A 27,866-nucleotide genomic window follows, 5' to 3' on the forward strand; every position below is an offset into this window, starting at 1 on the left:
ACAAGGACAAAGGCACAGGATGAACATGCCCATATGAGGAAGAAGACAATGGACGTGGCTACACCTGGAAATGCACTGCTGTTGTTTTCACTGTGACCTCCATAGCACACAGAGATTTTCACAGGCTATTCTTACAAGCGTGGACGCACACTTCTGGTGGAGTCAGCTGAGTTTTAACAGGCCATTATTCCACAATGGATGGAAAAATCTCCTATGCGTCCTCAAGTAACCGGCAGATGATTATATGATCTCACTCTGTTATTGTGATTATATTCTATATATTGTTCTGTTTAATCATTTCATATTTGGACAGTTTTGACAGATTCTGTAGTTGCTCTTTAACCTTTGGTTTATGACTGCAGTTATTCTAATATACGGTTTTCAGCAATATGTTCAGGAGGAATTACAGAGATGGAAAACAGAGACCCTCTGCTAGGGACACTGGAGTGCACGATATGAGCTTAAACTGTCATTGTCCAGAGCAGCACAGCTTCTGCCTCGTATCCTGCCTTATGGGTAAGATTTCTCCGAGGACCTCATGCAGTTGGAATTAGCATGGTGCAGTCAAGGGAGTACTGAAGGCTGAATCAATGCATCACTCTTAGGGCCTTGGGTATGGATATCAGAGGACATAATAGGAGTTCTGGTGGCGTTGCTCATATCATGTGTCTAACCAGGGTCTTCCTGTTTCCCCAAAGGAGAAGAGAACGCTCCTTCAAGGTTGTGCACAGTTAATACAGAGGAGCAGAAAAAAAAAATCTGCAAAAACATGTCTCGATCAGTACTGTCTGGACAAAATGCCTAGGACAGATACGTACCTCCAATGAACCCTGTGAAAAATCAGTTCGCCATATCAGCAAAAAAATATCACATCAAAGTATACAAGATCAGTTTAAGATACAAGATATTTAATATTATATAAGACCAAATTATTCTTGGTGGCAGATATATAGTGTAAGCAGTGTTTAAAAGCTGTTGACATCCTTGAGCAGATGATGTTTACAGATACTAATTTCTAACTTTGAAGACAAACATAAAGCAAGGTGCAGACCAGTGTGAGTTTAATCAAAATTAAAGCACAAGTCTTCTCCAACTCTACACCATGTTTTATTCATCTCAGCAAACATTTTCAGCTCTTGCCTTCATTTGTTGCTTTGTTATCGATATTCAACCTGTTGCCTATTTCCTAAAGAATAAAAGATGATTGTAAACAGATATGCTTTGTATTTATTCTCATTTTCTATTGCGTGTAGTTATGTATGTTATTTTGTAAATTTATATATATTTGTTTATATAGCTGAATCTTGTTGATCTTTAAGTCACATGACAGATCAGTGTGCTGTTGTAAGAAAAGAATCTCAGACACCAACCTGATGAAGGCAGGCAGCTGAAGGCGTATGTTGATCATGGTGTACTGGAGAACAGTTGTGCAACGTTTTGGATTTTGATTGACTCACAGAGACAAAAAAAATCGTCCTAAATGCACAGGCACATATACATAAGCATGATGCACTTCAGATGGTGCCGAGCAGTGCCGATCCAGTGCAGGGCAGAGGAAAGCAGTTCCCAGTAGTGCGTGCAGACCATGCAATTAGACTATTAATACGTCGAATAGCCTTTGGCGAAGTGTTGTCATGATAGGCTACTTCCGAACTACTGCTCATTAGGGGTGATTCTCTTTGAATTTGGCTCCCCGCCGCAGAGATCATGCGCAGTGTGCAGCGTGCCGCCTTCAGTCAGTGGAGCAGCTGTCCAGGGTTTGGAATTCCAACATGGCAGAGGCTGTGGTCAGTCCTCCCCTCACTAACTTGGAATGGTTTCAAATCGCGAGCAGCCGCGCTTAACCTCAGCAGCCATACATCTGCGCACTCACCGGATCGATGGTACTATAAACCTTGAAGCTGCACTGTCATCTACACAGGTAAGTCTCGTCCTCTCTATCAGTGATGTTAACAATTAAAAAAAAAAAAAAAAAAAAACCCGGAGAGAACAGCGAAGCAGCTCTATACGCTCAAAACCCCTCGCTCGCTGTGACGGTGTTTCTCATCACAGGGCTGCAGCAGTCTGTGGCCGCTCATTCTGCGTTTTCCCGATGCAAAAAAAAAACTGCTTTAGATAAAACTAAATAAAGCCTTTGACTTTCATTAGATCGGCTTTGCATTCACGTGTCACTCTCCGCAGTTTGAGGAGAAGGTTGCATGTATGGCTGGAGCCAGTCTTATTTAATAACTTTCCCTTCAACCAGAAGTTTTTGCATCGCAGCCTGAATAAAAACTTGCAGCAATATCTGCAGGCGGGAGGTTAATAGAGGAGTTGTCACTGCGCTGGTGGTGGGACAACTGCTGGCAAGTAATCTATTTCTCAAAGTTAAGGGAGGGGGGGTGGGCATCACGCTGGTTTAGCCTCTTCCTCTAATGGGCGGCATGAAGAATATGTGTTTTATGTCATCGCCAGTCTCTCACATGCTTCCTATTCTCTCCTTTCAACTCGCGCAAGAAGTGACAGGCTCCAGCCGTGCCTGTGCAGCTCTCGCGTCTCCGTCCAGGGCTTTTATATATATAGCCTGTATACTCGCATGTTTCGTTTTCCTCTGTTTGTTGCGTTGATCTTAATTAGACGTAAACGGGCCTAAATGAACACCTGAGGAAAGAACAAGGGACCGTGCTTTTTTTTTCTTTTAAAGTTGTGAAATCCGATATCTGAGGGGAAAAAGTGCCTGTAATGAGAAGCAACCTTTGGAATTCCTCCTCGTGAAAATTCCGATTCTGCTGTTTTCCCTCTCCTCTTGTTTTTAGGCTTGAAGACATGATCACTAGCACCAGTATTTATGGTATGTTCATTTTGTAATTATTATCCTTACTGTTATTATCTTCTTTTTTTGTCATATTTGAAAAAAGAGGCTGCTATTGTTTCTGTTTTTTTGTTTAGTTTTTTTTGTCTCAGTGCATGCATGGATCATCAAAAGTTTTCTTGATTTTGCTTATTATACTTTTCATGATCATAGCCCAGACATGAGGGCAAGTCGTGCTTAATTTAATAGAAGTGATATCATCAACTAGGTTCAAAGGACTACAAAATTAGCTCCCATTTTAATTTGGTTTGCTTTCTGTTACTGACATTCTTCAAGTGCAGTTGGACTTTTTCTTTCTCACTCTACAGCTTTCATATTTTTGCATGCATGACTACAACACTATGATTATTTTATCTAAAAGACAATGGGCATGAATTTCTCACAAAGATATATCATTTCAAAATTTTTATTGTGTGTAGGAATCATTTGCTTTTGTGTTTTATTTTAAAATGCCCTTAAAATAATTGATGTAAAGATATATGATGTAAAATTCAAAATTGACAAGATGGCTTTATCTTTTATAAACATTTTTTTTTAAATAGAAACACTGTGCATATGAAACATGCTCAGTACAATTCATTTGGCATTACAGTTTCAAATCTATCAGGTCCATGTTGCATTACAATTATAGTACATATTGGCATCTAATTATAATATGAACAGTGACCGAAAAGCAAATAGTTTGACAAAAAATGTTGAGAACATATTTGTCGTATAGGTATGTTGTCCAGAATGACTTTCGGGAAACACACAGTTGGGCTAGTTTTAAGTATATGTTTTCATATTATTCAGCAATTCAAAGTTAAAGCTAATTCAGATTTGCTCACAAATGAGTTCTATGACAATGTCTGAAATAGCTCTTCTTCATGTTCCAGTGGAAATGGATCTAAGCATGGATACAAAGTCAGGGGAAGTAACAAGTTGTGTGCAGCCTCTCTTTTGCAAACACTTTGTCCTAAGTGAACCTTTCCCACCTCCATACAACAATTTACTTAATTGTATTCACACATTTAATTTGCATGTTTTGCTTTGAGAGGAAATTAACATCATCAGCAGTGAACTGAAGTATGTTTTCACTCCTCTTCAAAAATAACAGCATTCCAGCATCTGTCACTCTGTGGGAAAAAAATGTACATTACTACCACATCCATTATGTTTGAGTGTTTAGTTGTAATGTGTTTTTGTAAAGTGGGCATTACATTTGTTGGTCAGATTTTTATGTCTTTCATATTAGACCCTGCATTCGTGTGTTATTACAAAAGAATGTTGATTTGAGCTGCTCAGATATGGACCTTGAAAATGGCAAAGTGTTTACAGCAATGAATTTGAATATCCGCAGCTTGCAGTTTTAAATGCCCTGTTCAATCTGTTAAAATTTACAATTTTATATTTAGAACAGAATAATTCTAGCTTTCAAAAATAAAACAATGATGCATCATGTTGGCATATGTTCTTACATAAATTGAATAGAAATTCAGTTTTTAATATGTAAAAAAAACTTCTTGCATTTATTGAAATTGATCTTTTGTATGAAATATCCTAATTGATATGTGACTATATTTACCAGACATCAAGCCTGGAGGGGTTCCAAGTCTAATGGTTTCATGCCTGCAGTGTGTTAGGTGATTCTTGCAGGTCCTTAGTTAACCCCAGACACCTCCGGTGTGCAGGGAAAGAAGTTGACAGCTCTGTTTATTTCTGAAAGGATAGCACTTATGATAGCAATCAAAGCTGTTATTTGACATGAATCTCTGAGCTGAATCTGGCAACAGATGCTGACCATCCTGTTTTCATCACCCGTTTTACTAAATGTCACATGTGTTCACACCTTAAATTGCTGGAGGTAAATAATAACAAGAAACTGGATCATAGCATTAACACATTCCACAGTGACAGAAAGATATAGAATTATACATTTAGTTGTTATATTGACAAAAGTAATGGTGGCCAAGCCAGTGTTTTTCTTTCCATAGTGCAGATTTATGTATTTAGACGCTTAAAAAAATCTATATAATAATAATGATGTAATGTTTCTTTCTGGGCTTATTTTTGGTGTATAAAACATAAAATTAGAAATGTTGGTTTTATAGTATGATAACTATTTCATGCTATATCCCTGCTTTATATCAATATTATTTATAATATTACAATATATTTACTTGATCAAAAATGTGTCTGAGAAGACAAAAAAAACAGAAAGAAAAAATTGAGGGTAAACACATGTTAGATTAATTTTTGACTTGACAGTGTAATGTGTTTTTGTGCAGCAATTTAGCTCCTCTCAATGTCCATAATCTGAAGTGCGATCGCTAAAATTGACAGCATGATTTAAATCATTACTACAGGAAAGCAGTATACAGTAAGACTGAAACTCTATATATGTGCACTAATGGTGACAATTAAAGCCAGCTCCTGACTTCCTTGAGTTGACTCCGGGTAGACACCCCCTGGGATGTCTGAAGGGCTGTTGTAAATTGATGAAATGTTCATCTTTGCAGATGGATCTATTTGTCAGTAGCAACAAGAATTCCCACTCAGCCTCGACTATATTGTATGAGATCTGTGCAGGCTTGTCATCTTTAAGCAAATATGCTAAATGGCATCTTTCTCCGTTTTTCATATAAAAAGGAGGGAGTCCCCAGTGTGAGTAAGACTCTACTGGAATGAATAAAACTCCAATCTTTCTTTTAAGTATTTTACGTATTCCTCCCTCCTTTTCTCCTTACTCTTTCTCTTTTTGTCTCCTTCTCTTGTATATACATCTCTGTCGTTTCCCTCATGGCAGCTTGCTATGTTATCTTTGTGTGTTTCTCTCTGCGCTAACAATCCTTGCAGTGATCTAAGTTGTACTGCATTAGAAAGTGGAGGCAGCTGTCTGTTGCTATACTGAGGGATGTGTTTGCTCTACTACGAAGATGAAGGACCATGAATCCTTGACATCCTCCCTTTCTCTCCCCTCCTCCTCCTCCTCCTACCATCTCATTTAGACACAGCGACTGTCTGCTCAGACTTGTTTTTTTCTTCTTCTGAGTGACAGCATATGGCATGGACATTTTCTAAAATGCATGTGCCTACCATTGGCTGCTTGTACTTACCCTTCATAATGTCTCCTAGCTACAGGCCTGTTATTTTGTCATGTTATCCCTCCACTCCACTTAATTCAAACAAATGAATGACAGTTTGATTTAGTAAATTTAACAGATTCTGGATGAAACAACACAGGTTGCACATTAGAAACCAAGTTAATATTTAGTGTCTTGCTGCCTGTGATTCATATACTAACTCCATAGATTTCTCTGGTTGTTTTGTAGTTTACACTGTATCATTTAAAAATTTTGTTTTGATTTGATTGAGCGCATGCAGGCCTTTGTACATGATTATGTGTGTGCACGCACTCTATGTGTGCATGCTTGTGTGTGCATGCCGGTCTGCCTGTTTCTCTTTGTGCTTGTTTTTTTCTCTAGAAGCAGTAGGAGGGAGGACAGAATGTCTTGTTCTCTTTCTGTTTCTTTCTATCAAGAAACGTATCTTTCACGCATACATTCTACAGTGTTATTATGATCCATACCGTAATGTGTAATGCATTGATAGAGCTTAGGGTTCACTAAATGACTGATTGTAACATAAACACTTTTATAAGTCATGTTGTAGGGTTAGTTTATTCAGGCCATACATGCCAGGTATATTATTTACATCGCGCACAGCATGTGTTGCCTTAAACTCATTGTTCTTCTTGTTTCGAACACATTGAAATAGAGTCTTTGTTTCATCTCTTTCACATGAGGTTTCTCTGCACTCATGAGGAGACGAGGCAGCTCAGAGCCTGTTGGGGATTGGCTAGAATAGACAATCCCCAGGTGTACTAAACTAGGTTTAGCACTAAGGCTTTTAATCTGGACTTGTAGGAGATTCATGTGCATTCATAGATTTGCCTCTGTAATTATCATACCCCCAGTGGCAGCCGCAGAAACATTTGCCTAAATCACTGATGTCCTCATTACACTGTTTACATTTTAATTAGACATACTGAATTCTTGACTTTTAGGGACCAAAAAGATTAGAGATTTCTCTTTTTTAAGGTAGACTATGCCTAGATTGTTGCCGGGGTGTACCCAAGGTTCAGTAGTTTATTGCATAGTTTCTGCATCCCACAAAATATTTGATGATGTTCCACAGTCCTCACCATCTTGATATAGTCCTCTTTATATACCATTATAAGAGAGTATAACAGAGTAATTTATGGCTGATAATGTAGGTTTCTTTACACACAAGGGCTGAATACCACTAGGCAGCTGTAGGAGGATCCATAGGAAATCATTCAGCATTAAGTCCTTGTGACTGGATCTACCTCCATATCTTTAAATTATGTCTTTGGCCAAATTATTTACCGTTACTCTCAGACTGTGAATATCCAGGTCCCAAGGACTATGATTAACAAAATCTACAGTTCCATGACTTTTGAAAATAGCTGCCACTTTGAGCCTCATTGTGTGCTTGAGTGCTGTTTCTTATCATTGAACAACCTTGGTGAAGAGAGGTGTTTTTTCCTGTCCTTCTTCCAAGGTGTTTCTTTATTGCATGCTGTTGGGGAGTTTTGTATTGTGAGAGAGCGACAAGCCTTTCACAAGTGGATAAGAGAAAACTCAATATTTTTGCTGTATTGAAATTCCTCTTGTGTTTTCACAAAACATTGTCTGACTAATCTGCCAATAGAGGCTGCTGTTCTAGATAGAACATTTAAATACAAATTCTAATGTTTCATTACATGTAAGTATGATGTACTAAATGTTTGAAATGTATTTTTTTTTACAACTTATAACAGTTATAGATAAAGAGATAAAATATGTAACTGACAGAAAAATACATTTTGATTAAATTTGTCTCACAGAAGAAATTTGTATGTCAACCCTTTTATCTTGCCATAGTTATGAGAATATAATAGTACTATAATTCATGTACTGAAATACATGTCTCAAATATCAATTTGAGACCATTAGCTAAAATGATGATCAGATGAGATGTGAGCTATCAGTGGTTTTCGCAAAGTTCTCAATCTCAGCGATTCATTCATCCTCTGTGGAGTCGTGTGGCTGACAGGTTGGCTTTGTGCCAGGTGCTGGCAGAGGGAGGCTCGAGTGCCAGGAACGGGAGAGGGTGGGTTGAGGTCTGCCTGATAGTGTGGAGGAGAGGAAGGGGATGGGGATGAGGATGAGCGGCGGGAGAGGAAGGGAAGGGGACAGAGAGAGAGAGAGAGTATATGCTGCCATGGTTTAACGTGTCAGGCTGCAGCAAAGCAGCGGGTGTCTGCAGTGACACTGTGACGTGACCACAGCAGCCTGCGCAGGAGTGAGGCAGGACAATTTGGGGATAGCCAGTGATGTTATGCACTGCTGTTATAGGGCCCAGCTTGTTAAGGAATAAGGGGCTGTGTTAGTTGCAGTTGCTGTATGCAATGCAGAAATGATTAAATATGAAAGAATAATTTTGTCATGTGAACATTTTGTCTGTTACACAAATGGATGAATATTTTATGTTCTCCAAGCTACTAGAGTCTCACTTGCATGGTGTAAGGGTATAAGTGAATATTCACTAAAAGTCTTGTTGTCTGGCGTGTGGCCTATTTGACAGCGCCTCTTAGAGTCCACATGGAATTCGATTAATTTAAATGAGAAAAATAAGAGTGCAAAAAAAACGAGCACTCAAGAGTTCAGCATCATCTCAGAGCTTTATGAGGGCTGACACTTCTTTTGTGTTCATTAACAGGAAATCACCTCAGGGAGTCGTGTTGACTTTGCATGCGTCTAAAATAGCTGTTACAGTGGACTGCCCCACTCTTGTTCGCTCACTTCCACTCTCAAGTATCTAGGGAGGCAAGGTGGAAATACCAAGTGAAGGTTTTGCTGAGAAAAGCTAAACATAGTTTAAGCCCCCACTTTAGCAAAGAAAATCAAGCCATTTGTCCAATTGTGCTGTCTACTGTGTGTAATAAACAAAAGTTAATTTAAGTGTGCAATCTAATATCAAATCTGCAGACAGCATCGCAGAGAATAGCGTCAAGTTTTTAGCTGGTTGTTACTGCACTGTGTTGACCAACTTCATTATTTCCAAGGGTAAAATAAAAATAAGATCATTTTTATTGTTACATTTTTACACTCATGCTTTCCTGATTCAAACATTATATCATTGTTGGGATTTAATACACTGGCACTTGGTTTATAGCAACATTTCTATACTGTAAAGAACAATGGTGGATTCATTTAGTTGAGCGTGATGTTTCTGCAGTCCAAACCCTGACTGCATTGCCTCTCCCACATCTTTAAATGGATCCCATGAGTCTTCAGCTCTGTTGTTTCCATTATTCATTTCAAAACTTCCATGTAACATGGAGAGGCTAGAGGGGTGAAAAATAATTTTCTGTCTGAAAAAAGAAAAAAAAATTTGTGTACAGCAAAGTCACTGCTTTATGCAAAGTGTGCCATGCCTTGGGAGCATGTGAGCTGGTGTACAGTTGGAGGAGTGAGCGCTTAGGCAAGTGACGGAGTGTATGTGAGTGTGCTTGCCTGCTTGTGTGTGTGACTGTGTGTTCCTGTCAGTCTGTCAGTTAGGCCTAATGTGGCTCCCTAGAGGTACCTGGGGGAGACCCATCTAGCACCCAGTCAGCCTCTGCTGGCGGCCAAGTGGTGACAACGGGTTCCCACAGAGAGAGGAAGTGTCATAGTATGTATGTAAACTAGTGACAGATGACTGGAGACATGTGGCCTGTAGACACTGGGCCTGAAAGTAAAGCAGTTTTGCCGCTTCGACTTCCTTTCTCTCTTCCCACTTGAGACTTCAGAGAGTGAGCATCAGGCTCTGCAACAGCACGGAATACATTGACAACAAGTCAAAGATGAGAATAAAGGATGCAAATCATTTGGCATGAAAAGACACATACTATGCGCAAAGGTTTTGTTTGCCTTTGAAAGGCTTTAGCAAAGGAGTGCAGAGTTTTTAGTGTGCAGAGCTTCAGGCAGCTTTTCTAGGCCACAGGTCATGTGGGTCAGTGTTACACTCCCTGCAGCCTCACTTCAACCCTCGGTCTGGAAATAGAATATGCAACGTCACCCAGCCAGGAGGGAGGTAGATTCCAGACCTCAATGGCCACAGGCTGCACATGTGGAATCTGCTTGTGTAGTTGACCCCAAATGTTTGAAACTCAGAATGCTCCCTGTAGGATATTGTTATTTCATGCATACCCAAATGAGAAAGGCTGTACGAATTGCCTTGTACAAAGTGGACCAGTATACTTGGACTTTTCACTGTTAGATTTTCACAATTCATCAAGGGAACTCACACTAGCCAGAGGCAGATTTATTTAACAATATGCCCATAACCTGTAAGAGAGGCAAAACATACAAAATTAACAATGCAGTTGTATTTGTTTTGTACTGTGTTTCAGCCAACAGGCTGTTTGCCTACTTTCCTCATCTACGCATTCATTGTAAAAGATGCAAAGCCAGCACCTGGTGTTCAACCGCAGTACAAATTTAGCAAGCACAGATTGCAACCATAGGCCATGAAGCATGTCTACTATTTTTGTTATGTAAACAACAACAACAAAAAAGTGAAAATGTGTTAGTATATTTTAGAAACTATGGCTTTAGTTCAACTATAGTTTGCATGTAACATCCATTGTCAGTGTTAAAGTAGGACAATTTATCAAAAATGTTAATATTAGAAATACTGTTGCATAATAATACTGTTGCATTTTGAGCTGTGGTTTGTTGTCTTGTAAATCAAATTTGGTTTTACAAACAGGGTTTAAAGGATAAGGTAGTAAAAAATAAAAACAAAGCAATAATACCCATAACACAAACACACAGCACCTACTCTTTTAAGATACTGTTCCCTGGACCAACAAGAAGTCAGTAACTTAGGTCACAAGTTCACTAATTAGTGCTTTCTGTAAGTAAGTAAATGACAAGTAACTTCATGTGTACATTTTGCAATCATATGGAAGAACAACTGAGGCTCTTTTTTATTATTCTTGATTGTTAAACACCTTGGTGGACCACATAAAGCACTGCTAGTGCATACAAACATATCCAGATTTGCATCATAATTTAGTTTTTCACTTCTACACAACTTCAGAATAATATAGTATGAACACAAATTAACAAGCAGGACTGCCATCACAGAGAGAACAGTAATTCAAACATTTAATTGCTTTAGTGTGTTCAGATTGAACATTTGATCAGTATCAGTGTATTATATTTAGGGTCCAATTCAGTATCATTACATAATTGTGTATCTCATAACATATGAGCATTTCTAAGTTGTGATGAACATTTGGCTGTTTTCTTAATAGTGACTATTGGAGAGAAGGCTGTATGTCCATGTGACACCTCCTGGTCCTGCTTTCTTTCCAGGGAGGTAAAATCTATCAGCACTGATGAGTTCATGCTCCATTGAATATATCCATGCCAAACTGTTTATTGTGAGCTCCAGTAGTGCTACCGTGCCTTTCTCTAGTCCATGTGGCGCAAATAGCCAATTCACATTTGAGCAATGGGTGACCCTAGGTTATGTATATTGATGAGTGGGATTTGTTTCTTAATAGAATTGTGTCTAATTAATTAGCTTTTAATTGGTGTAGCTCTCAACATGCAAATGCAGCACAATGTAGAACAATCATTACTTTGAACTGCATATTTAGGTGGACTTAATGAAATGTGAGAAATGTTTTGTGTCTGTTTATTTTTTTATTTTTTTTTGGTGATCATTTCTGTTTGGGGTGGTGTAAAATTCACACCACCCCAAACTAGCAAAAGGACCAGATTCATAACACCAAAAAATGTGTTAAACAAACAGAATCGAGAAATATTTTAAGTGCCTTCCTCTCATTTTCTTTGAATTATCTAATTTATTTTTCAGAATTGCTTCGTGCCACAGATTAACCTATTTTTTTCTCTTTCCCTTACTTCATAATCTATTAAGGAATGCTTTGGAATGATTTTCATTGTCTTTTCTTGCTTCATTTCTGTCAAAGCACCAAAGTGTTTGAAGGCAGTAACTCTCTCATCCATCGTGCGTGATTCTGATCAATCATCCACAGCGGGTTACTACTTAAGTGATTTCAGCACATAGAGATAGCGGGAAAGCTACACCTTCTTCACACACCAGCCTTACAGTGGTTTACAGATGCTTTCAGTAGACACTGACAGCTCTCTTTCTGCCATTTATACAAATTACACTCATAATAACAATAACAATTACAATGCTGTAACAGTTTCAGCAATTTGTACAAAAGAGAAATATGTGCATATAATTCATACTTGTATTATTTACTTTACCAGTAATGATTATGTCTACATCACCAGTGTAAAATATTTTGTAAGGACCAATAGTTTCTGCATTTGAGTGTTTAATAGTTATCATGTTTACCTTGTTAAAAATGCAAAATGACTTTTGTTTGGTATTATTGCACACAAAATGAAATTAAAGAAATGCATTTCCTCATTTTGTTTTAATTTATTTATTTTTTTACATTTTTTTACACATTTCAATGAAATGTGATCATAGAGCCACTCCATCTTCTTCCCATCCATCTGGCAGCAGAAAATTGAGTTATAGTGTGATTCATCTTAAATTGAACTTTTAAGTGATTTCCCTGTTATTATCATTATTTTCTTTTTTTTCTTTTTAAAAAAAATCAGTAAGAGAATAAACCCCCTTGAGATGCACCATCTACTTTTTTGAGGGGGCCCTCAGGGAGAAAACACAACACTTAAAACATTTATATACAGAATACACAAGTAATAATAATGATAATAAATTAAACAGTACAATACACAAAACTATCAACATACTGTAGTAACATCAGCAGGGACATACACATAAAGGCTCTCACACCATCCAGAACCACATCCGCTACGTCTGTTACACGTGTCATCTGTGCAAAGAATGAACAAGAAATCAAATAAATGAAAATATCAAAAATGACATTTTATCAAAGTACTGAATCTAAACTAAAATGAGGTCTTGAAGTAATGGAAAGAAGTAATCGATCAGAAAGAGTTAGGCAAATTATTCCAGTCTGATGGTGCTTTAAACTTAAAAGCACATCTCCCAATTTCTTTAAAGATTCATGGCACAATAAAAAACAGTTGATGAGTGTGCCTGAGTGAATATGATTATCTGAATGGAACCAAAAGATCGTTTAAGTATAAAGGATAGTAAATGCATTTGAAAACAAAGAGCAAGTGTCTTGTAGAGTGAAGTGGCGGCCAGTTCAGTGTGTTGTACATGACGTGTGTGGTAAGGATACCTTAGGAGAAATCTATGTAACATTATGTCCTTGCTTTTTTTTCCTGTGTTTAATGTTCCTGACTGAAGTGTTTTAAACCATAGAAGAAAAATCTGAATCATTTCTGGGGAGATTTACTCTATGTAATAACGTTCAGTGCAGCAGCTTTTGACAATTGGGTGTGATGATGACAACATGCTGTACACTCTTCTAATCGAAAGGAAACCCAGCTGATTCACTCAGTATCTCTACACTCAACAGGTGTTTTTCTTTCTGCACTTGATCTCATCTAACTAAATAAGCTTGGAGCTGATTCCTGTTGTGTCTGTTTCTTTGCAGTAAATACTGAAATGATTGCCTTTGGTGGCAGAATGAATACTCAACAAATTGCTCACAATTTTCTTCATGGCATTGATATTTATTTCTGTTTAGGAAAGACTCTGGAGTCCATGTTATCCTCTTTCAGCTCGTACACTCTTACAGTGCCAATCAAAAGCTCCCACATGGACAGATTTTGTTCAAACCAAATGTTTAAAGATGCCCACCATATTAAACTAACTGTGGGTAAATGTGTAAAAATGACACACAAAACATCTTAAACACTATTTGATTTGCTTGACAGTGCAGCCATAAGAGAATGTATCATTCTGGGTGTGAATATTTCGAGCATCACATAACAGCTGTTAGCAGTAGGAACAAGCAGTTACATTATATGAATGGGATATTCTCTTGTTTCTTCTGTAAACCCCCTTTGAGGAGCATTTTATTAAAATCAAGATTTAAAGGCACAACTGAACACAATTTTGTCACACTTGTAAACATAAGTAGTATTAAATACCTTGTTAAAAACAAATGTACGCTTGAAAGTCAGTGCTGTAATTCAGCTCCCTGTGATTGTACTGACCATGCCACCTCAGCTCCTACAAGCCATTGTTTGCCAGTGGGCGAACCAATCTCCTAGACAGCTCTTTCCTTGTAAAAGTTCCCCTTTATGGCTTCCCTACTTCACTTCAGTAACTTTATTATAGTATAGCTGAGAGATTTCTATTTCATATTGACCTAAGATTGTTTCAGTTGTCTCATTTCACCTTTTGTCTGGCCTGTGTTGGAGAAGTGACCTTCTTTGAGACTTGCAGTCGATACTAGCGAAAGCTTCAGAATGCTTCAGCGAAAAGCTGGCAATGGTTACAGGCAAACATCCCTTTTTTTCTTCTGTTCACTCGGGCATTTTCAATCAGAGTTCAATTTAAACTTTTAATCACTTTAATGTGAGGAAACAATAAATAGAACAACAGACGGCCCTGGCTTTGCTTGTACAAGAAAAACAAATTTCACTTTTGAACTCCAGAAGTGCATTTGCATCAGTGTGGAATGATTTTAGGCTAATTTAAACAAATTGGGCCATTCCCTGCCATCATACAGAAAATAGGAATTAGTAGTGTTCTGTGTGATGCTTGTGTTATGGAGAAAATATGCTTTTTTTGTGTTATCTTTTTTTTTTCATTTGTATTTACCATTTGACAAAGCACTGGTCTGTTATATTTATTGTGCTTAAACATGTAGCCACTCGTCAGATCTTCATCACCTACAATTTAGAAACTTTAAACAAATTAAGTCTGTAATGGCAGTGGCTTTCTTTTATGATTTGTGTCTGTAGGGCACACCATGAGGAATGAGCTTTCTTTACAATGTGATTTCCTCCTGTCTTGAACAGCTTAACGTGGCTGTAAAGTCTAATGGTCAGACGTGTGAAATAATCTCTGTTGTGAATCAGACCAGTGAACAAGATAATCTGTTAATTTCGAATGGGGCTTGCCCTGTTGGTTTGTAAACCAGATGACTGGGTTTTGGTGCCATTAAACTGCTTCCTTTCAGTAAAAGTGTAAAAGTCAAGATTTGCTAACTGTGATAAATTCCAGAAAATCACACCAAAATAATTCTCTTTCCTTTTTTTTTTGTTTTTGTTTGATTGGAGTCTTCCTTGGGGTAACAGGACTTTGGGGAATGGAGATGTTAGTGAGTAGCTTTTGGTCAATGAGCCTTCATGTACCAAGGTCACAATCTGCCTCTTCCCTCTTTTGAAGTGTGTAAGTAATCCCCCGAGAGGCAGAGTAGCTAACTTCATAGAGGCTTAAAAAAACACAGCTTCCACTGTACATGTGCTCTTTGCTTAAACAAGTTTCACCAAGTGCTTGAGTTCAACTACTGTATTTTTAAACTGTTCTTTAACTAACAAGCCATTTGAGTATTCATCAGTATTATGCACTACAGAACAGTCTGTCTCCTATAATTGTCTTGTCTATAGTTTTATTCAGTGTACAAGTTCTTCTTGTGTGTGGAGAGCTGTTAGTTTAGCATTTGTGTGGATTTAGCTATACTAAGCGTAGTAATGGAAGATGTAGCCTCGGGGGCCTCTTGGCCTGAAGAGTCATGGTTTAATGAGCATCACTGAGACAGAGAAATGACAGCTCATAGAATCTCTCAACCTCAAGATTTACTATATTACAGGGAAAAACGAGAAATACATGTTCCCCTCAAGCCAATAGAATTTATCATTATCTCAGCCCAAAAAACCCATGGGACTTGACAATATCCAGGGTAAGCTACAAAGAATACATTATCTTATAAAATTGAAGTTTTCAACATCGCTGTGTTTATAGAGAATCACAGAAAAATCTACCATACAGCATGGGGTCCCTATTGCTGTAGAGTAGACTTTATAATGCCATGCACAGTAATAACATCTTTTGCACATTTTTGCTCCTCTAAATTTATATGATGGTATATATATACACACACACATTTACATATACATATACATATCTATCTATCTATCTATCTATCTATCTATCTATCTATATATATATATATATATATATATATATATATATATATATACACACATCACGTCAACGAATCACATGAAAACCAATAATGTAAATGCTCATAATTTCCTCAAACAGCTCAGCACTGTAGTTTTTTAGCAAACATTTGTCGAATAGGAGTGGTGCATTGGTTGACTGTTAGGAAGGACTATTTTTACCCTACAATCATTCCACATTTGTTGCTGTGATGAGTATTCACAGCAGCAGCATGGAGACTATGGGACTGACTCATGATAAACTACAGTGCATCGTGTCCATTGTAATGAAGAAACATGTCAGTACTCTTCAAGGCTTTCTTTATGTATTGCCTCAACACTGTATGTGTGTGTGTGTGTGTGTGTGAGCACTACACCATATGTTTCATGAAAGATGTACACTCTAACAGTCCACAGTGGATATTATACAAACTGTGCTCAAAAAGAAAATTCAAAAACTTCCTATAGTTACATTTAAGTGATAGATGCTATCAAGCAGCTGTCGTAATTACCTGGAGAAGTGACAATTTTCAATAATCAGACATGACAGATTGGCTGGCAAAAAGTGGACTGCAGGACACTACTGTTCACTTCCTGTTCTAACTGCAGGTTGGGACAGTTTAAAAAAATAACATAATTACGACTGTCATGATGTTTGCTGTTGCAATAATGACAAAGGCTGCATATCTTTAAGGAAGTAGTTATCTTATTACACACCACTTTTCAGTGGTCATTTTATCTCAAACCATGATCTTTCCCTAACCCTAACCATGTGGGTTTTGTGCCTAAACACCATAAAACATAATTATTTTTTAACAGTATTTTGTAACAGCTTTAGAAAGCACTGATAGAGGCGGCCTGGTAGAAAACGCTCCTACGGGTTATTGTGGAGTGCATGGTACCATCGACCTATGTGGTCGTTTAATTATATGTTGATTTCATACAACCTCTCTTAAAGACAGAGTTGTTTAACAGTCATTTAGAATCCAAAGTGGCCATTTGTACAGTTAAATTATGAAATGATTTCTGAGTGGAAACATTTACATCTCCTCATTACATTTCAGATGAATTATTCAAACCATCAGCGGCTCTGTGCCAGCAAACAGTTTTAGTCCGTTACAAGCTCTTACAGCTGCTGTTAATATAATGTGTCATATTGTGGGTTATTTTAACTAATTTTTAACAGAATGTTTAGGTTGAAGAGGAAAAAGAATTTGCTCTCATTCTTTTTTATAATCATCTTGTGAGTAATACTAACACAAACCATGGATAAGCTGCAAGAACAGGCCATTCAGTTTTACAGTATATCCTGGGGATTCATATTTTCACTCACAGATATACACATACAGTGCAGTAGATGGGAATTGCGATCTTAAATTTCTGACTTGTGAACCTGATAAAAAAAAAATGTTCCGGCCAAACTGATTTTATTCAGTCAGTTGTGGAACTGCCAAAGAGCTGCAGTGACCATCTTTCTCTGCTCCATATGATGATATTGGGACATAATCAACACTAATCTAAACAAACCCATTGATGTGTTAGCCCTTAAGGTGCTAAACTGCTAATTGCATTTAGAAAGTATGTGTCTTTTTTAAGATAATTTCAAGACAATTATTTATAGATTTGCCTTAAGAAATGGTTTTTCTTGTTTTTAGCCCTGCGTTGTTGCACTTACTGTGTTACTTCTTGTTTTGAGCCTGTGAGTATAAGGGAGATCACTGTGATTGGTATCTATAGATTTCTAATTAAGGTAAATGAAAATGGTGTATGAGAGGTGTTTAATGACTACTTTAACTTTACTTTGGCCAGACTGAGACTGTTTAGTAATGAAGCTATAAGCTGCATTTTATTTATTAGATTATCCAGATGTAGAGGACAATTTGTAGCTTTTATTCAAATAAATAGTTTGGTCTTTCTCAGAAATAGTTGCCTAATGTAGCTAACTGGCTTGGTTCATTGTGATAGCTGACAAGCCAATGCACAGCTTAATATGCAGCAAATGCTTAAATCAAAGAAGTGCCACCAAGCCAATGTTTATGATGTGTCTTAAACGGACATAAACCAACACAGGTAGATTTATTTACTACAAACATATTATATTATATAGTATGTTATTAACCTAAATTATTGAACATTAAGAGGGAATATTTGCAAAGGTAAAATGGAAGAAAAGCACCACTGAAAATGGCATGTTCTGCAATATCTATTTTAAGATGTTCCTGTTTAGATGAGCAAAATATGGGAGGAGGGAATGGAAAGTCATACACAAAGCTGCTGCGCTGTAGAAGAAACTGCATTTGAAATTCAACATCTGGAAAAAGCAGTTGTAAAATCTGAACCACTGTCGGAGGACACACACAAAGAGACATAGCAGGGAAATACAGAGAGAGGAACTGAGGCAGCCAGTTATGGTTGTTAAGTAGGCTGATCTGTTTACAAAAACAATCTTATCATAGAAGATAGAAAGTTTCATCAGGGACCGTTTTTGTTGAGCTGACAGCATCAGTATATTTAACTAATATTTCCTCACATGTTGCGCTCCGATCATGTATCTTCCTTTCAGCCAGTATTCTAAGTTTCACAACAGAAAAAAGCTTGTTTGTGCTCCACAACAAGCAAGAGGTGTCTGCTGTTATACCAGCCACTGTTATATTTGACTAAGGAGTGTTTTTAGGTAACATAGACTTGTCTATGCTGCTTTCAAGCATTGAAGTTAGTAGCATTGATACAACCAATTAAATCTGATAGCACAGAGACTGTGACAATAAATGTTTAACTTCTAAGATGTACATTTACAGTGTACACTTCTAGTAACAGTATCATTTCATTTTATACAGTACACACATTTAATTTATAATAACAATTTAAATGCTCCAAGCTGGATGATGTTATCAGTCTGCCAACATAAAATTAGCCAAATCAATTCTTATGACAAAAATTGACAAATTGCAATTCATGGCATAAATTTTTTTTTATATATATTTATCTTCACATGTTAAGAATTGTTGTTCTTATCTATGTTTCTCATCATTGCTTTCAGAATTTTAGACATAAAAGTGTCTGATGAATTTAAAACTATTTATACATTCAGTGACAGACATGATCATTAAGGAACTGACCAAAGAAGATTTAATGAATGACATTGAAAAATTAATTTTGACATGTTATTTATTGTTTGAAGTACAATATAGGATTGATAAAACTGGAGTACACCAGTCTGCCGACATTATTCAGTGCAGAGAGCAGTTTATATGCTCTCATTATTTTTGGTATTTTAGTGACTACATGATAAACTGATTAAATTGTAAAGAAAATTGCTCTAGATGAATAAAATATTTTCATGTTTTATCTAATCTTATTACTAATAATTAATCAAGAAAAAGCTGTTTGAGGTATGGTATATTTTCAGTGATGGAGAGTATATTATAAATAAATACACAGCATGTGATTAGAGAATTAGTGTCTTTTTAAATTTTGCAACAGGTAACGAAGTTTCCAAAGACCTACAGGAGAGCTTCTTTAAATAGCCAATCTGTGTTTACTAAATTGAAGTGATACTATATCTGTTATTATTATATAAAGGGTTAGATATTTTTGAAATAGTAAATAAATATAAATATTGGATAAATCTAAACTGTTTCCAATAAAATCAATACAAAATGGATTGTCCAGCTCACTTACAGTAAGAGAGGTCTAGAAACAGGAAGTTGCGTTCTTGACTGGCAGGTAAACTACAATAAACATAAGTGCATGCTGGTTCTGTCATTTTCCACCTGTTATATTAGGATTAGCGTAGAATCCACTGGGATCGGTGGGCTTTGATAGTGTGAAGACATGTTGTAATTCGCTGCTGTGGGTGGTCAGACTGTGAAATGTATGGGCAGTAGCCCTGGAAAATACAGTGACTGAGGAAGGCATATCTTTTCTAAATGAGGGGTTAAATGGCACCCTGCCGTCTAAAGATTGGAATTACCGCCACTTGGAGCTCTAAATTGAGTTTAAATAGTCTTAACTTGATATGTGAGATGAATGAGACTCTGTGGCTGTAACGATTACCATTTCACATTGTATTAGAATGTGTTGCCCCACCCCTACTTAGAATATCTCCAGTGAATTTAAATATGAATATGAGCTTGTTTTTATTTATAAATGTAATTACTGTCTGTCTGCTATATTTGCACGCCTGTCAAGTAGAGTGGTCTGTGTGCGCAGAATAAAAGCAAAAGCTGCCATAATTATGTTTACGTCCAGCGATGAAAATCCCAGGGTTGTAATGATCAGTAATTATAAATACTTTTCAGCATGTCTACTGCTTCAGCTGGGACTATTGTGTCGTGTGAAGTGCAGAGTTCGTGCAGCTTAATTATGACATTGTACATGACTAAATGTACCAGTCTGCTTTGGCTCTGCAAAACACTTCCAGTGCATAATCACGCTCAAGTCAGACTTTAAAGAGCTCATTACAGTTAGTTTTCTAAAGAGTGGCTTATTAAACACAGTTACCTAATAAGCATCTTTGGTGGTGCAAATTGGTAAAAATGGTAATGAGTCTGATTAGGCCACGTTTCAATTAGGACAGCTTTCACTTCCCTCCCCCTCTCCCTCAATCCTCCCGCATTCCCTTTCCCTAAACCAAAATGAGGAAGGAAAGTCCAGCTCTTTATGCTTGGGAATCCTCCTGGAAGGCATTTTGCTCTCTCTTTTTCGCTCTCTCTTACACACACGCACACACACACACACACACACACACACAGACATGGAAAAGGGAAAAGAAAACCGCTCTGCCACCTCTGTGCTTCCTTTCAGCAGCACAGTAATGAATAGAGAATTGTGCAAGCGGCGGTCCAATTTACACACTGGGAAATTGGATGGACAGAGTGGAGGCCCACTCTTGTTTACTTAAAAACGGCCTAGGCTACCAGATTAATAGTTCCCAAAAAGGTCAGCATCTCTGTTTCGTAGATGATGATCACTGAACTAGAAATTAAACACCATAGCGCAGCACACATGTCAAATGCATTTCGTCTCCGGCTGGGTTTTTTTTTTCAGTGACTGTACGATTGCATATGAAATATACAATATATAACATACAATTTCAGAATACGGCTTTTATCATAATGATGATTCTGTAGGTATTTATGCTGTTAGGACAAATATTTGGTTTCTCAAAAATGTATTTCACATTTAGCAGAGATTGATCATTTCTAATCTGATGAGAGAGACACACACAAAATTGCACAAACATCACAGAAAAAGATATTTTTCTGATATTATCATATCTTGAAGTTACCATGAAGGATTATTTAAATCTATGAATTGACCAATGCCATAGGCTAACAAAGGCTGCATTTGATTGTGGCTGATCAGTGAAATTTGAGCTGGAGCCCCCAGGCTATCTGAAAACATTCCTCAAATAGAGTGCTCTGTAATTATACCATTTCAAAGACCTGTGGATGTTGTATTTTAATTTCCATGCAGGTGGAATAAAGGATATTGTTTTACCATTATATCAAAATACAAGAACTTCATACTAATGGCCAAGTGTGCTCACGGGGGTGCATTTGTACGGTGGCCGAGACCCGCCATAGCTGCAAATAAAAGTAACGCTGCAAACAAAAACAAACGTTGCTGCAAATAAAAAGAAACGCTGCTGCATATAAAATAAACGCTGCAAATAAAAAGACACACCGCAGCAAACAAAAAAAAACACCGCAGCATATAATAAAAAAAACGATGCAAATAAAAAAAGCCACAACGGAAGTGGATTACCGGGGAAGAAACGACAACAACAGGACTACGAATTGGAAAACGAACTAGAAAGTAAGTGAAAATGGTAGTGTTTAATGTCGCTACATGTACTTTTTTTTAGCATGTTTGAGGGTGACTTGTCTGTTTCAGCCAACATGGGGATGAGGATCAGAACTGCAGACACTTAAAACACGCTGTTCCACCTACGGGACGGGTCGGAGGTTGGGAGGTAGCCACAAGTCCTTCTGAATGTTTTAAACACCAACCCTTAAACATATATATTCATGCCGTACATTGTTAGAAAGCATAGGTTGCCCTGATTCATTCAAGACCACTCACGAATTATATTGGTTGCTCACAGCCGTAATAGTATTAGCGATTGGCTCGGCTAGCCACTCAGCTAAAGTAAAAACAGCTATAATCTCTACATACCTTCAAAGTCTTCCCTTTATCCACACCGATCATCTTATGACTCAGGACTTTCTGTACAGCTCGCCAAGTATCCATTCTTGTGAAATATGAAATCCGTTTCCATAACATCGAAATACTTCCCTCAATATGTCCATGTATTTAGTCCAACGCGTAACGTAATAACACAAATAATATTGTTGTTTCTTCTTCCGGTGTTTCGGCAAAAACAGTCCCCGGTAATCCACTTCCGCTGTGGCTTGTTTTATTTGCATCGTTTTTTTTATTATATGCTGCGGTGTTTTTGTTTTTTTTGTTTGTTTGCTGCGGTGTTTCTTTTATTTGCAGCGGCGTTTGTTTTTATTTGCAGCGGGGTTTTTTTGTTTGCTGCGGTGTGTCTTTTTATTTGCAGCGTTTCTTTTATATGCAGCAGCGTTTCTTTTTATTTGCAGCAACGTTTGTTTTTGTTTGCAGCGTTACTTTTATTTGCAGCTATGGCGGGTCTCGGCCACCGTAGTACATTTGTCTATGTATGTCTCAGTGTGTATAGGAAGATTTGTATATCTTATCTCCTGGGACCATTCCATAACCTTTGACAAAATTAAACTATTTAAAGTCTGATACTCTTTCAGTACAGTAATAGTACATTTATATTCAAGAAAAAAATGTTTGATGCACTGAATCCTTTTACTTAACATTTTACAAACAATGTTAAGTATATGAACTTTTCCTTTTGTTATCGCTATATGACACTGGAATAACTATTCTTCATCTACCATAGTTAACCCTAACCTTAACCCTATCCATAGACCCATATGAAAGAAGTGTTTTGTAATTATGTGTAGAGATTCAATATTTACAAATATAAATCTCTTGGGGGGGATTATTGTATAAAAAGTGTTTTTGGCAGTGTGCTGTACTTATATAATCATCTTGAATCGTTCATTTTATAAAATGCCTGATACTTAGAAATCTCAAGTACACTTTGAGAGTAGCACTTTGATTGTCCAAAGTGGCACATTGTTCAGAGAGGATTAATAGAAGAATCTCTCTCCATAAGCGTGTGCAATTTTGTTATTGACAAAATTTGCCTTGAGTGCTAATGAATTCTACTGAATGATTTTACAAAAACCATTATCCCGATACTTGCACTGCAATGTCAATAATGATGATTGCTGAGAACACTTTGCTAGTCACTAGTGTACAAATTCTGTTTGTGTTTTTTGAAATGAAGATTTCTGTAATAATGCAGAAAAAATATTATATTCAACAATTTGTGAAACGGTGTTATAATGTGGTTATAACAATAGGTTATATAGATCAGGTGTGTGTGTGTGTGTCAGGCTGGAGTAGAAAAGTAATTTTCCATTTAAAATGTCTTGCCATGTACCCACCTACAAATGTAACAGAGAGGCTAACCTAGATCTGTCGGTGACTAATGCTTACTGAATGAAGATGCACATAGGTCTAAAGCAATAGTTGGTGAGACTCAGGATCTGTCCTAATACCCACACTTGCAGTCTTGAGCACTTAATCGTACATTCATATGTCGCTAGGCAGTAGGTAACTGTTTCCCACGTTTGAAATGTGCCAACACACAGTACATTTAACCCACACTCGATGCACACTTCAATACTACTAATACTTGAAGCGGTACTTAGAAACATGTATATCCCACAACTCACCGGTATATTGTGTAGAAAAAAACAGTTCAGTTGTTGGTGGTAATGCCCTGATTAGCTAGTTTTGTGACCAATAATAATCGTCAGACATGAAGAAGTTTAAGCTGGATTCAATGTCATTATAATTATCAATGTCAACATTTGTGTCAGAACCTCCATTCATCATTATTACTTAATGTTTAAATTATGTTCTTCTTGATGAGATTGATAAGAATAAGAATGCAAATCTCCCACATGACTATTTAATATATCCCTTTATTTTAGCAAACAAAATTAAAAACTAAGAAATAGTTTGTTATTTCTTTTTTATGTTTAGTAGACCTACATGCTCCTGATAACCTGATTTGCTTCATTAATTGTTGGACTGAGCCATGTACAATATTATATTTCCACGAGCCACAGGAATACTCAAGGTTGTGGGCACTGTGGCGCTCTGGCAGTTGCTGGAAATTTGTCATACAAATAAGCAGTCGATAAATATTGCAAAGTATATATATACAGACCCTTACTTTTACTATGCTCAGGGGATTGATCGCTAGATTTTCTTTAGTTCTTTTTTTTTTTTTTTTGGTCATTGTCTTCGGTAATAAATAAATGTATTTTCATGTCCTTTTTTCTGTAAGTTGATGAACCAGTATAGTTATTATATTTATCTGCCTGGGCTTTCTGCCTTTTTTTTCTTAATCATTAGCTTGGGCGGTTGACAACCACACACGCCATATCATGGATCCCTTTGACTAAAACCTTGTAAATTAACACAATTAGTGCAGCATCATCCTGCTAATTAGCTCCTGGTGTGGCTGGTGGGCGAGTGGCTGGGAGGGAGTCAGAAGGGAAACTACATGCCTTACTCTTTCCAGACAATCGCTATGTTTGTATTCTGCCTCTAGAAGCAGCGTTTTTTTGCCTAAATCATGTGACTAGAACTTAACCTACTGAAGTACTGCAAAGCCTGCTCAGCAAAGGCAGGATCATTATAACAGGCAGGGAAAGTTTACTTATATGCATCTCCTCCCATATCTCCTTGTGGCTTTTGGACTGATTAGTGTTGATGTAAGATGTGTGAGCCTTTGCACATTATGACTGATCTGATTGTTTTGAGCCATAATCTCGCTAATAGTCTCCATTCTTTCGGGGTATAGTGCATCCTCTGATAATCCCAAGCAGAGTAAAAGATGACAGCATATGTAAAAAAAAAACCTTATTTGCATATTTACTTTAGGATTTAACTTGGTTATTTATCTCATTAAAATGTCTTATGGCTGTATAGAGATGCTGCGGCAGAGAAAAAGTGAAGCATGTTTTTCCCCTCCCCACACTCTGAAATAGGAAGCAGTAGGTAGACTTGATGTGGATGTAATTCATGCTGGGCTGAGGGGTTTGTGTGATGAAAGCAACAGAGCGCTGCCAAGGAAGATTGCTTTGCTGCTCTCCTCCAAGCAGATTTGAAACTGTCTCAGAATGCCTCAGATGAGTGTTGGATTATAGACTGACCCGCAATGTCTGTGTCATTCTGTTCTTTGTCGGGTGGATTATACCACGCTAACTAGGTGTTGGGTCCTGTGTCCTCATATGCATGTTCTGCTAAGAGTTGTGTTGTCTGTTTGCCATATGGGATACATTAGGACATGCAACTGCCAAAATATATTGAACTCATTCATTTTTATTTCCAAGTATTAAAGTAATTTAATATTTAATTATTATAGAATATTTCAAAAGATTCATATTTTGAGTGATTGTTAACCATGATTTAATGCTTACTTTGATATATTTCTTCCTTATGCGGAATATCTAGGTCTAAAGATGCAGTGGACCCCAGAGCACACACAATGGGCAGAACAACACTTTGACATCTCATCCACTACCCGCTCGCCAGCACACAAAGTAGAGGCCTACCGGGGGCACTTACAGCGAACGTACCAGTATGCGTGGGCAAATGATGACATCTCTGCACTGACTGCCTCCAATCTTCTTAAGAAATATGCAGAGAAGTACTCTGGGATCCTAGAGGGCCCAAATGAAAGAGCCCTTTTGTGTTCCTACTCTGATAGCACCACTGGACTCATGAATGGACGAAAGTCAGAGAATGAGTCCTGGCAGGAGGGGATTTACCCAATGAACTGTGCTCCAGATGTTATATCTGTGAGCAAAGCTGGAATGACAGCTGCCCTACCCCCTACAGATGTGTCGGCTAGCATAGGCAGCTCCCCAGGGGTGTCCAGCAGCTTGTCTGAGCCAAGCTTCTCTAGCAGTAACTGTGGGAGCCACACAGCCACTACTCTCCACTCGGGCCTCCCCTCTCAGGAATATACTGCCAGCTACAATGGCTCCTACCTGCATTCTAGCTATAGTGGCCAGACTACCCCAGCCCTCCCCTCCCCACACCCATCTCCCCTGCACAGTGCTGGGCTCTTACAACCACCACCCCCACCTCCTCCCCCTACCTTAGTGCCGAGCTACAATGCCGGGTCTCCAAACCTTCCCAACTACAATTATCCTCCAACAGGGTATCCTTCTCAGACTACTGTTGGTCCTGGTTATAGCCCTGGGGGAGCACCCCCTCCGTCTGCTTATCTGCCATCCGGTATTGCTGCTCCTACACCAATCCCTCCGTCCACACTGCCTGGCTATACCTACCAGTCTCATAATCATACACCAATTGCACCAACACCTTTGAATGGCAGCACATCCAACTCATTAAAACGAAAAGCTTTCTACATGAGTGGTCATGGAGATATGGACTCAAGCTATGGTAATTTCAACTACAACCAACAGCGTTCCTCACAGAGCCCCATGTACAGAATAGCAGACAGTGGTGTCTCGGACTCAAACAGGGGCAATGGCTTTGACAGAAATGCTGAGGCTTCGTCTTTAGCATTTAAGCCAACCAAACAGCCAATGTCTTCTGATCAGCAAAGAAAATTCAACATACACCCTGGCAGAGCGCTAACTCCTCCATCCTTTGGATCAACCAAAAGCTCTGTGGGCGATCTCAGAGCTGGCGAGTCCTACAGCAAGTTTGGATCCCCCATCATGAACGAACAAACTGAAGAGCACAGACAGCACCTCTCTCACTCCCTAACAGGGCCTGAAATTGGTACGGCTACCTCGTCCATCCATGCTGCAGAGGAACAACTGAAGAATAGTGATTCCAACCTGGTGGAGATGGTGACAGCAGAAATCCTTCAGCAGGGCCCTCCAGTAGACTGGAATGACATCGCGGGTCTTGATATGGCCAAAGTGGCCATCAAAGAGGAGATACTATGGCCCATTTTAAGGCCAGATATGTTTAGTGGACTTCCCACATTACCTCGCAACCTCCTTTTATTTGGACCTCAGGGAACTGGTAGAACGCTGTTGGCTCGCTGCATGGCTAGCCAACTGGGGGCTGCCTTCATGCGACTCAGCGGCTCCACTCTGGTGACCAAATGGCTGGGGGAAGGGGACAAGATCATCCAGGCTTCTTTCCTGGTGGCCCGGTGTCGCCAACCGGCGGTGGTATTCATCAGTGAGGTGGACCTGCTGCTGTCAGCCCAGCTCAGTGAGGACAGCCCAGTGAATCGCCTCAAGGCTGAACTCCTTATGCAGCTTGACAGTATTTTGACCTCTGCTGAAGACCATGTCCTCGTGGTCTGCTCCACCAATAAGCCTGAAGAGATCCCAGAGTCCCTACGGAGGTACTTTACCAAGCGACTACTCATCCCCTTGCCTGATGGGACAGCGCGACACCAGATAATCAGCCAACTGCTTTTACAGCACAACTACTGTCTTGGTGACAAAGAGATGTCACTACTGGTTCAGAGGACAGAGGGCTTTTCAGGACTGGATGTGGCCCAGCTTTGTCAAGAGGCTGTGGTAGGTCCTCTCCATGACATTCCTGGTACTGACCTATCAAGCATCCACCCGAGTCAGATGAGACCAATCTCCTACCAAGACTTTGACCATGTGTTTTGCAAATTCCAGCCCAGCATATCACAAAAAGAACTTGACATGTATACTGAATGGAATAAAATGTTTGGTTGTAGTCAGTGA

The 27,866-nt window shown here is 38.3% G+C and overlaps 1 protein-coding gene across 3 annotated transcripts; it reads left to right on the forward strand.

Annotated features, from left to right (window-relative positions):
• Positions 1 to 1,797: 1,797 nt before the first annotated feature.
• Positions 1,798 to 27,866, forward strand: fign (fidgetin). Of its 3 annotated transcripts, XM_053328823.1 has the most exons (3): positions 1,861 to 1,921; positions 2,796 to 2,830; positions 25,630 to 27,866. In XM_053328823.1, exons 2-3 carry the CDS (start codon positions 2,806 to 2,808, stop codon positions 27,864 to 27,866), a joined length of 2,262 nt encoding a protein of 753 aa, XP_053184798.1. In that variant the 5' UTR covers positions 1,861 to 1,921; positions 2,796 to 2,805. The 3 variants fall into 3 exon arrangements, with proteins under 3 accessions (XP_053184799.1, XP_053184798.1, XP_053184797.1); XM_053328824.1 differs by lacking the exon at positions 2,796 to 2,830 and having other exon boundaries at positions 1,798 to 1,921; XM_053328822.1 differs by lacking the exon at positions 1,861 to 1,921 and having other exon boundaries at positions 2,741 to 2,830.

The sequence above is a fragment of the Scomber japonicus genome, chromosome 11 (genome assembly GCF_027409825.1).
Source record: "Scomber japonicus isolate fScoJap1 chromosome 11, fScoJap1.pri, whole genome shotgun sequence".
Lineage (NCBI taxonomy): Eukaryota > Metazoa > Chordata > Actinopteri > Scombriformes > Scombridae > Scomber > Scomber japonicus.

Coding starts and splice junctions, on each gene's coding strand:
- fign (XM_053328823.1), top strand. CDS start 2,806: ATGATCACTAGCACCAGTATTTATG. Junction 2,831..25,629: donor CACTAGCACCAGTATTTATG/GTATGTTCATTT, acceptor CGGAATATCTAG/GTCTAAAGATGCAGTGGACC.